Source organism: Engystomops pustulosus, chromosome 8 (genome assembly GCF_040894005.1).
Source record: "Engystomops pustulosus chromosome 8, aEngPut4.maternal, whole genome shotgun sequence".
NCBI classification, from domain to species: Eukaryota; Metazoa; Chordata; class Amphibia; order Anura; family Leptodactylidae; genus Engystomops; species Engystomops pustulosus.
The window spans coordinates 106,267,135-106,279,140 of NC_092418.1; the positions used below are offsets into that span (position 1 = coordinate 106,267,135).

Genomic DNA, 12,006 nt, shown 5'->3' on the forward strand with positions numbered 1-12,006 from the left:
CAGGGCGTTGCTGGGCCACACATTCTTCCTCCGCCCTCGCCTGACGACACGGTATATCCGTCACATCTGGTGCTTTCCACCTATATATCTGCCCAGTTAATGTGTAACCACAGGTGATCAGTGACTACTCCCAGTCACTGCCAGTGCACATGCAGGCTCCAGGCCCTGACAATGCTGTCACTATGGTATACAGCTCATTGACTCTGAGTCCTGAGGTTCCCCAAATTACATTGCTAATATGAACATGCCTGAGGAGGACCCCTGCGGGCAGCTCATCGACCACACTCACGTCCCTGACTTTGAGGTGCGGCTGATCGTAAAGATCTCTCTGACTGTGATCTATGGAGTGATCCTCCTGGCCGGGATTGTGGGGAACAGTGTCACCATACAGACCACCAAGGTCCTGAGGGACAAAGGTTACCTCCAGAAGGGAGTGACGGACCACATGATCAGCCTGGCCTGCTCCGACCTGCTGGTCCTGCTGCTGGGAATGCCAGTGGAGCTATACTCAGTCATCTGGTTTCCCTTCTCCTCGGTTTATGGGAATATTACATGTAAGGTCTACTGCTTCCTTTTTGAAACTTGCAGCTATGCCACAATTTTCCACGTGGCCACCCTGAGTTTTGAGCGATATATGGCGATCTGCCATCCCTTCCGCTTCAAAGCTGTATCAGGCACTCGGGTGGTCAAGCTGATGATCTGCTTTGCTTGGCTGACCTCTGTGTGTGTGGCAATGCCCTTGATTTTTGCCATGGGTGCGGACTACCCTCTGAAACCGGTGTCTGGACGGCGCTCCCGATGCAACACTTCTACCTCTTATCACTTGAATGGCAACTTCACCCTCTGCACCAGCCTCCATTCTAAGTGGTCCGCCTTCCAGGCCAGCATCTTCAGTGCCTTTGCCATCTATATTGTGGTGCTTGCGGCTGTGGCTTTCATGTGTCGGAAAATGATGGTCATTTTGATGGTAGCAAAGAAAGGAACAATCACTGTAAAGGGTCAACCCGGGAACAGCGTGACCAGCGAAATGATGAAAAGTAGCAGCTCCGAAACCAAGTCCGCCCGCAAACAGACCACCGTCTTCTTAGGTAAGAAACATGACTGGAGGCTTTGTGGTGGAAGAAATAGTTGCAGATAGATACATACTAATCTTCTTATCTAGAAGAGCCCAACAGTATAAAAATATCTATAGCCATGTGTTTTCTGCAGGAGATAAACCTCTCCTCTGTATTTTTAAATACAGTTCTGATGTAGCTAAAATGAGTCCCCCCTGACGGGTCTCAATGCAAGGACATGCTGCTGTGTGGAACATTTAGAGAACGCTTTGTCATGTTACCAGTGTATGTCATTTAAGGTCCATTTGCAACATCTACCCCATGTTTGTATCTGATCCCATGAAATCACAGTAGGCTCGATGGAGGATGAGATGGAACAAATGTAACAAGACCTTAGATGATATCACCTTGGTCACATGACATGCTAAAAGGGACATGGGGAGGAGCAGATGGGAGGGGCCTGTCAAGGAGGACTCGCCTCCTCTAATGCCAGGTAATATAAAATAAAGTTGATTCATGGGGATGTGAGGGAAACAATTTTAAGCTAAAAAAATCTGTGTCCGTTAGATAATAGGGCTCTATGGGAGCCTGTCACTAGCGGTATTTGTGAAAATGTGGTGACAGGTTCCCTTAAATGATTGTACCCTTATATCACAGCATCAATATGGTAAATCGCTCATATCAGACTAGTATTATCCTCGTCTGTGAAGAGGTTCTATACTGGGTCTGCAGGAGGTTGTGGATGTTGTGTATCTAGACTAGACTTGAAGTAGGTTTTGGATGTTGTGTATTTAGACTGAGCCTGGTGGAGGCTACGGATGTTATGTATCTAGACCGAACCTGGAGGAACTTGTGGATGTTGTGTATCTAGACTGAACCTGAAGGAGGCTGTAGATGTTGTGTATCTAGACTATACCTGTAGGAGGCAGTGGATGTTGTGTATCTATACTGGACCTGAAGGAGGCTGTGGATGTTCTGAATTTAGACTGGATCTGCAGGAGGCTGTGGATGTTGTATATCTAGACTGAACCTGCAGGAAGATGAGGTTGTTGTGTCTCTAGACTGGACCTGAAGGAAGTTATGGATCTTGTGTCTGGCTTGAAAGCCTCCCCAGTAAAACATCAACAATGTACACAGAACTTAAAATGCTAGAATCACAGATTGGATATGATGTGACCAGTATAGAGACATCTCCAGATCAATCAGCCTCACTTTTGGGGCCACCATTAGCTCTAGTTGGGCCTCACAGATTTCCTTACTCTCAACATCCTCGAATCCCATTCAGATGGACTACAGGGGTGATCACTTTTCCAGTTGTAGGATGTTTTTCTCCCTTTGAGATTTGTAGTCGGTAAATTTGCATATTGGTAAAATGGTTCCTCAGGTTCCACTAGAGGACGGCAGATGTGGCGGAGAGTTTTTGAATGGATTTGTTTGGTCTGCTGTCAGTGATGTCACTTGGGTGACCTGATTGTGCCCCGTGTAAGTGGTGAGCTGCGGCTGGGTACCAGGTCTTGTCTATATGTCTCTTTAGGATCAGAGTCTTTTGTGCTCGCAGAATGAACACTTCTCTTCCTCTCCATTATCTAGAGCGGCTTCTCTCCTATCGCGAAGCGCCAATGACATTTCCTTCCCGGCATAATTCTGAATGTATTATCAGAAAATAATGATAATTTCTACATTTATATTCATTCATTTCCATTCTCCAGCTCCTCAGCCTTTCCTGGAGTGGAGCGTTTAATGTCTGCCGCTATCATTTATTAAAAGCAAGCGCTAGTAATTATAAAAACGGCGGCCCATGAAAAAAGGCGAGACATGTGCTGTGCCAGGAAGATGGAGGACAGACGAGTGGCCCCCTCCCCTGCGAAAAATATAATTCTAGAATATTCTTCTTCTGATACATAAAAGACTCATAGTCTTAGAATCTGTAGCAACGGACACCAACTGGTGATTACCTCAGTAGAAGGCAGTGAGACCCCCTCCCTGGTGATTACCTCAGTACATGGCAGTGAGACCCCCTCCCTGGTGACTATCTCCTCAGTACATGGCAGTGAGACCCCCTCCCTGGTGACTATCTCCTCAGTACATGGCAGTGAGACCCCCTCCGTGGTGAATATCTCCTCAGTACATGGCAGTGAGACCCCTCCCTGGTGATTACCTCAGTACATGGCAGTGAGACCCCTCCCTAGTGATTACCTCAGTACATGGCAGTGAGACCCCCTCCCTGGTGATTACCTCAGTACATGGCAGTGAGACCCCCTCCCTGGTGACTATCTCCTCAGTACATGGCAGTGAGACCCCCTCCCTGGTGACTATCTCCTCAGTACATGGCAGTGAGACCCCCTCCCTGGTGACTATCTCCTCAGTACATGGCAGTGAGACCCCCTCCGTGGTGAATATCTCCTCAGTACATGGCAGTGAGACCCCCTCCCTGGTGATTACCTCAGTACATGGCAGTGAGACCCCCTCCCTGGTGACTATCTCCTCAGTACATGGCAGTGAGACCCCCTCCCTGGTGACTATCTCCTCAGTACATGGCAGTGAGGCCCCCTCCCTGGTGAATACCTCAGTACATGGCAGCGAGACCCCCTCCCTGGTGAATACCTCAGTACATGGCAGTGAGACCCCCTCCCTGGTGAATATCTCCTCAGTACATGGCAGTGAGACCCCTCCCTGGTGATTACTTCAGTACATGGCAGTGAGACCCCCTCCCTGGTGAATACCTCAGTACATGGCAGTGAGACCCCCTCCCTGGTGAATACCTCAGTAAATGGCAGTGAGACCCCCTCCCTGGTGATTACCTCAGTACATGGCAGTGAGACCCCTCCCTGGTGAATATCTCCTCAGTACATGGCAGTGAGACCCCCTCCCTGGTGAATATCTCCTCAGTACATGGCAGTGAGACCCCCTCCCTGGTGACTATCTCCTCAGTACATGGCAGTGAGACCCCCTCCCTGGTGATTACCTCAGTACATGGCAGTGAGACCCCCTCCCTGGTGAATATCTCCTCAGTACATGGCAGTGAGACCCCCTCCCTGGTGAATACCTCAGTACATGGCAGCGAGACCCCCTCCCTGGTGAATACCTCAGTACATGGCAGTGAGACCCCCTCCCTGGTGAATATCTCCTCAGTACATGGCAGTGAGACCCCTCCCTGGTGATTACTTCAGTACATGGCAGTGAGACCCCCTCCCTGGTGACTATCTCCTCAGTACATGGCAGTGAGACCCCCTCCCTGGTGACTATCTCCTCAGTACATGGCAGTGAGACCCCCTCCCTGGTGACTATCTCCTCAGTACATGGCAGTGAGACCCCCTCCGTGGTGAATATCTCCTCAGTACATGGCAGTGAGACCCCCTCCCTGGTGATTACCTCAGTACATGGCAGTGAGACCCCCTCCCTGGTGACTATCTCCTCAGTACATGGCAGTGAGACCCCCTCCCTGGTGACTATCTCCTCAGTACATGGCAGTGAGGCCCCCTCCCTGGTGAATACCTCAGTACATGGCAGCGAGACCCCCTCCCTGGTGAATACCTCAGTACATGGCAGTGAGACCCCCTCCCTGGTGAATATCTCCTCAGTACATGGCAGTGAGACCCCTCCCTGGTGATTACTTCAGTACATGGCAGTGAGACCCCCTCCCTGGTGAATACCTCAGTACATGGCAGTGAGACCCCCTCCCTGGTGAATACCTCAGTAAATGGCAGTGAGACCCCCTCCCTGGTGATTACCTCAGTACATGGCAGTGAGACCCCTCCCTGGTGAATATCTCCTCAGTACATGGCAGTGAGACCCCCTCCCTGGTGAATATCTCCTCAGTACATGGCAGTGAGACCCCCTCCCTGGTGACTATCTCCTCAGTACATGGCAGTGAGACCCCCTCCCTGGTGATTACCTCAGTACATGGCAGTGAGACCCCCTCCCTGGTGAATATCTCCTCAGTACATGGCAGTGAGACCCCCTCCCTGGTGAATACCTCAGTACATGGCAGCGAGACCCCCTCCCTGGTGAATACCTCAGTACATGGCAGTGAGACCCCCTCCCTGGTGAATATCTCCTCAGTACATGGCAGTGAGACCCCTCCCTGGTGATTACTTCAGTACATGGCAGTGAGACCCCCTCCCTGGTGAATACCTCAGTACATGGCAGTGAGACCCCCTCCCTGGTGAATACCTCAGTAAATGGCAGTGAGACCCCCTCCCTGGTGATTACCTCAGTACATGGCAGTGAGACCCCTCCCTGGTGATTACCTCAGTACATGGCAGTGAGACCCCCTCCCTGGTGAATATCTCCTCAGTACATGGCAGTGAGACCCCCTCCCTGGTGACTATCTCCTCAGTACATGGCAGTGAGACCCCCTCCCTGGTGACTATCTCCTCAGTACATGGCAGTGAGACCCCCTCCCTGGTGACTATCTCCTCAGTACATGGCAGTGAGACCCCCTCCCTGGTGACTATCTCCTCAGTACATGGCAGTGAGACCCCCTCCCTGGTGACTATCTCCTCAGTACATGGCAGTGAGACCCCCTCCCTGGTGACTATCTCCTCAGTACATGGCAGTGAGACCCCCTCCCTGGTGACTATCTCCTCAGTACATGGCAGTGAGACCCCCTCCCTGGTGACTATCTCCTCAGTACATGGCAGTGAGACCCCCTCCCTGGTGACTATCTCCTCAGTACATGGCAGTGAGACCCCCTCCCTGGTGACTATCTCCTCAGTACATGGCAGTGAGACCCCCTCCCTGGTGACTATCTCCTCAGTACATGGCAGTGAGACCCCCTCCCTGGTGACTATCTCCTCAGTACATGGCAGTGAGACCCCCTCCCTGGTGACTATCTCCTCAGTACATGGCAGTGAGACCCCCTCCCTGGTGACTATCTCCTCAGTACATGGCAGTGAGACCCCCTCCCTGGTGACTATCTCCTCAGTACATGGCAGTGAGACCCCCTCCCTGGTGACTATCTCCTCAGTACATGGCAGTGAGACCCCCTCCCTGGTGACTATCTCCTCAGTACATGGCAGTGAGACCCCCTCCCTGGTGACTATCTCCTCAGTACATGGCAGTGAGACCCCCTCCCTGGTGACTATCTCCTCAGTACATGGCAGTGAGACCCCCTCCCTGGTGACTATCTCCTCAGTACATGGCAGTGAGACCCCCTCCCTGGTGACTATCTCCTCAGTACATGGCAGTGAGACCCCCTCCCTGGTGACTATCTCCTCAGTACATGGCAGTGAGACCCCCTCCCTGGTGACTATCTCCTCAGTACATGGCAGTGAGACCCCCTCCCTGGTGACTATCTCCTCAGTACATGGCAGTGAGACCCCCTCCCTGGTGACTATCTCCTCAGTACATGGCAGTGAGACCCCCTCCCTGGTGACTATCTCCTCAGTACATGGCAGTGAGACCCCCTCCCTGGTGACTATCTCCTCAGTACATGGCAGTGAGACCCCCTCCCTGGTGACTATCTCCTCAGTACATGGCAGTGAGACCCCCTCCCTGGTGACTATCTCCTCAGTACATGGCAGTGAGACCCCCTCCCTGGTGACTATCTCCTCAGTACATGGCAGTGAGACCCCCTCCCTGGTGACTATCTCCTCAGTACATGGCAGTGAGACCCCCTCCCTGGTGACTATCTCCTCAGTACATGGCAGCAGGGCAGCCATCAGGAAATTCGGGGCCCCATACAGCAAAAGTGTCTGGGCCCCAACACACCCCAAAACCGAACAAGCCTCCTGCCCCCCGCAGTGACCTTTCACAAACAGGGTTTGAGGCCTGTTGCTACGACAAGGCACACTCTTCTGGTAGATTGCCAATAGGAGTCATACTTTTGGTCAAGTATATTTATTATAGTGCAAATATGGCATCAAAAACTAAAGCATGGTGAACAGTAAACATATAAAAGTGTTTAACAGACAACATATAACAAATATAACAAATGTGTACTGCGGCTGTAGCTCCATGTATGGCTGTGTACTGCTGCTGTAGCACCATGTATGGCTGTGTACTGCCGCTGTATAAAGACTATATACTATAGAGACAGGGCCTCCCCCCCCACCCCAGGATAGAAATAGGGCCTCATCCCCCACCCCAGGATAGAAATAGGGCCTCATCCCCCACCCCACGATAGAAAAAGGGCCTCATCCCCCACCCCCACGATAGAAAAAGGGCCTCATCCCCCACCCCAGGATAGAAAAAGGGCCTCATCCCCCACCCCAGGATAGAAATAGGGCCTCATCCCCCACCCCAGGATAGAAAAAGGGCCTCATCCCCCACCCCAGGATAGAAATAGGGCCTCATCCCCCACCCCAGGATAGAAATAGGGCCTCATCCCCCACCCCAGGATAGAAATAGGGCCTCACCCCCCACCCCAGGATAGAAATAGGGCCTCACCCCCCACCCCAGGATAGAAATAGGGCCTCACCCCCCACCCCAGGATAGAAATAGGGCCTCATCCCCCACCCCAGGATAGAAATAGGGCCTCATCCCCCACCCCAGGATAGAAATAGGGCCTCATCCCCCACCCTAGGATAGAAATAGGGCCTCACCCCCCACCCCAGGATAGAAATAGGGCCTCATCCCCCACCCCAGGATAGAAATAGGGCCTCACCTCCCACCCCAGGATAGAAATAGGGCCTCATCCCCCACCCTAGGATAGAAATGGGGCCTCATCCCCCATCCCAGGATAGAAATAGGGCCTCATCCCCCACCCCAGGATAGAAATAGGGCCTCATCCCCCACCCCAGGATAGAAATAGGGCCTCATCCCCCACCCTAGGATAGAAATAGGGCCTCATCCCCCACCCCAGGATAGAAATAGGGCCTCATCCCCCACCCCAGGATAGAAATAGGGCCTCATCCCCCACCCCAGGATAGAAATAGGGCCTCATCCCCCACCCCAGGATAGAAATAGGGCCTCACCTCCCACCCCAGGATAGAAATAGGGCCTCACCTCCCACCCCAGGATAGAAATAGGGCCTCATCCCCCACCCTAGGATAGAAATAGGGCCTCATCCCCCACCCCAGGATAGAAATAGGGCCTCATCCCCCACCCCAGGATAGAAATAGGGCCTCATCCCCCACCCCAGGATAGAAATAGGGCCTCATCCCCCACCCCAGGATAGAAATAGGGCCTCATCCCCCACCCCAGGATAGAAATAGGGCCTCATCCCCCACCCCAGGATAGAAATAGGGCCTCATCCCCCACCCCAGGATAGAAATAGGGCCTCACCTCCCAGGATAGAAATAGGGCCTCACCTCCCACCCCAGGATAGAAATAGGGCCTCATCCCCCACCCTAGGATAGAAATAGGGCCTCATCCCCCACCCCAGGATAGAAATAGGGACTCATCCCCCACCCCAGGATAGAAATAGGGCCTCATCCCCCACCCCAGGATAGAAATAGGGCCTCATCCCCCACCCTAGGATAGAAATAGGGCCTCACCCCCAACCCCAGGATAGAAATAGGGCCTCATCCCCCACCCCAGGATAGAAATAGGGCCTCACCTCCCACCCCAGGATAGAAATAGGGCCTACCCCCACCCCAGTACCGACCGACAGACATACACACACACACACAGAGGACCTTACCGTGTTCAGCAGCCGCGGGAACGCGCCATCTCAGGTGCAGGCGAGCACAGGAGCAGGAAGCAGGCATCGGGCGCCGGGACCACGCGGCCACCGCTTGTAAATCATTAGAAAACCATAAAATTAGGAATAAAATAGTAAAAAGGAATGTCAAAACTTGATGTATTTTAATTATCAGGAATTGTGAAGAACCCTCTTTTGGAGTAAAGTATTTGGTCTTTCAAGCTAGAGTTCTCTGAACTGGAATTAGATCACAGGAAAAATAGGACGTAGATTTCTGCCATAACCTTTGGTGGTAAAATGGCACAGGCTATGGTAAAGTCAGCAGTTTGTGAAAAGAGGCAAAAGGTTCTGGGCTTCTCCTTGACATATTACCTCCTGTGCCCCGGGCCACTAAAATGTCAACTATCTCCTGTCTGCAGTGTGCTGATGCAGGGTGTCACCTCCATCACTGCCCCCTGACCCTTCACCTGAGGGAGGGAGAGGACACAGCCAGCCTAGCGCGGAGGCACCGTGTAGCATTTCCTGCCCCTGGTAACTGCCGTCTACAGAGAATTGTACACATCAGAGAGTGGTGATTAGGAGACGGTGCCTCAGCGCTGCCTCCATTCCAGCGCAGGGAATGTGTATGACTTATAACGGCCCGGCCCTGCACACATTAAACATGTAATGCTTATGAGCAGGGGGATTCACCTTCTATAGAAAACATGCTACAATTGTATGTGACTAGTTATACACATGCTACAAGCTACCTGTCTGGCTCTGCCGTAACTGGGTGCACACAGGGTGCTGCTGGGAGAGGTGGGATGTGAAGAGGGAGGCTCCACACTTCGCCCTCGTGTTGCTCCTCCTCATGGCCTCCAGTAGGCGCGCTGTGCCGTGCATGGCCGGGTCTCTCACAGGACACCACCGCGCGGGTTTCCTCGATAGTGTGTGGGATACGCTGGAACCCAACAACGGGGAACTTCCGTGGGAGGGAGGAGGGGAGCGGACAGTCTTTTCCGTGACTGATTCCGTGACCTCCGGGGCCGTGCAGGCGTGAGAGAGCCGGGGCCGCGCAGGGGTGAGAGCGCCGGGGCCGCGCAGGGGTGAGAGCGCCGGGGCCGCGCCGGGGCCCCCCCCTAGTGTCTTAGAGTCCGGGCCCCATAGGGCAGTACCAGTTGTACTGCCCTATCGGCGGCCCTGCATGGCAGTGAGACCCCCTCCCTGGTGATTACCTCAGTACATGGCAGTGAGACCCCCTCCCTGGTGACTATCTCCTCAGTACATGGCAGTGAGACCCCCTCCCTGGTGAATACCTCAGTACATGGCAGTGAGACCCCTCCCTAGTGATTACCTCAGTACATGGCAGTGAGACCCCCTCCCTGGTGATTACCTCAGTACATGGCAGTGAGACCCCCTCCCTGGTGACTATCTCCTCAGTACATGGCAGTGAGGCCCCCTCCCTGGTGAATACCTCAGTACATGGCAGTGAGACCCCCTCCCTGGATAATATCTCCTCAGTACATGGCAGTGAGACCCCTCGCTGGTGACTATCTCCTCAGTACATGGCAGAGAGACCCCCTCCCTGGTGACTATCTCCTCAGTACATGGCAGTGAGACCCCTCCCTGGTGATTACCTCAGTACATGGCAGTGAGACCCCCTCCCTGGTGACTATCTCCTCAGTACATGGCAGTGAGACCCCCTCCCTGGTGAATATCTCCTCAGTACATGGCAGTGAGACCCCCTCCCTGGTGAATATCTCCTCAGTACATGGCAGTGAGACCCCCTCCCTGGTGAATATCTCCTCAGTACATGGCAGTGAGACCCCCTCCCTGGTGAATATCTCCTCAGTACATGGCAGTGAGACCCCCTCCCTGGTGATTACCTCAGTACATGGCAGTGAGACCCCCTCCCTGGTGATTACCTCAGTACATGGCAGTGAGACCCCCTCCCTGGTGATTACCTCAGTACATGGCAGTGAGACCCCCTCCCTGGTGATTACCTCAGTACATGGCAGTGAGACCCCCTCCCTGGTGAATATCTCCTCAGTACATGGCAGTGAGACCCCCTCCCTGGTGAATATCTCCTCAGTACATGGCAGTGAGACCCCCTCCCTGGTGAATATCTCCTCAGTACATGGCAGTGAGACCCCCTCCCTGGTGAATATCTCCTCAGTACATGGCAGTGAGACCCCCTCCCTGGTGAATATCTCCTCAGTACATGGCAGTGAGACCCCCTCCCTTGGGTTTACCTCAGTACAGGGGAGTAAGACCCCCTTTCTTGTGAATATCTCAGTAAGTAATTGAAGACTCTTTCCTGGGTTATATTTCTCCCAGCATCTTCCCTCATGAGTGGACTGTTAATTTCTAGCAGAATTAAAGACTATTCTACAGGAAGCCAAAAAATTGAAATCATTAGTAAAATTGAGTATGACTTTCCTTTTGGCTTTGTTTCCAGTCACTGCTACATTTTACTCATTACCTAAAATCCACAAGGGTACCAAACCAATATGTAGAAGACCCAGTGTTCAAAATGTTGGTATTTACCTTGACAAGATCTTGAGGGAATTTGTGGTTTTACATAAGAGATACTCCTTCTAGTCTTTTTAGCAAACCGAGTGTAACAATTGGACAAGGCTGTCTCCTGGAGTGTATATACTGTATATGGATGCCCTCTACTCCTCTTCATATATCTCTGACCGCACTTTCAGCGTCTCCTTCTCCGGATGTCTCTCGTATCATCTTCCTCTCACTGTCGGCGTTCCTCCCAGCTCAGTCCTAGGTCCTCTTCCCTTTTCACTCTATACTGCCCCCTTTTGACAAATAATCAGCAGATTTCAATATCATCTCTATGCAGATGATGCCCAGCTACATACATAACATCACCCCATTACCTATATACATAACATCACCCCATTACCTATATACATAACATCACCCCTGCCTCATTGCACAACATCAGTGATGGCCTCTAACATCATGTCCTCTTTATTCTTGAAACTTCTTGTCGTTCCCCCTACTAACCGACTCAATCCTGACCTTTCCATTTCTGTCTGCGGTATAACCATTACCCCAAAGAAAAAGGCCCACTGTCTCGTGGTTGTGCTGCACTAGAACCTTTCATTTACTGCATTCATGATTTGCTGGTTGTGATAGGCCCGACCCCCAACTAACATTAAGGCCCGCTGTCTCTCGGGCCACATTCATCTCAGAAATATTTCTAGAATCCGTCCATTTCTTACAATTGAAACCTCTAAAATGCTAATCGTCAATTTTATTCACTCTTGTCTAGACTACTGTAACTCCCTACTAATCGGCCTTCCAATGACTAAACTCTCTCCTGTGTAATCTATTCTTAACACAGTGTTGGGTTTGTCTTTCAGACCA

At 52.1% G+C, this 12,006-nt stretch overlaps 1 protein-coding gene across 1 annotated transcript in view; it reads left to right on the top strand.

The window, feature by feature from the left end:
* The window catches only part of GPR39 (G protein-coupled receptor 39), a 49,834-nt gene continuing 37,828 nt past the window's right edge, over nt 1–12,006 (top strand). The window contains exon 1 of the mRNA XM_072122185.1: nt 1–1,088. Coding sequence (XP_071978286.1) covers nt 239–1,088 — 850 coding nt within the window. The 5' untranslated portion in view covers nt 1–238. The remainder of the gene's footprint in view (nt 1,089–12,006) is intronic.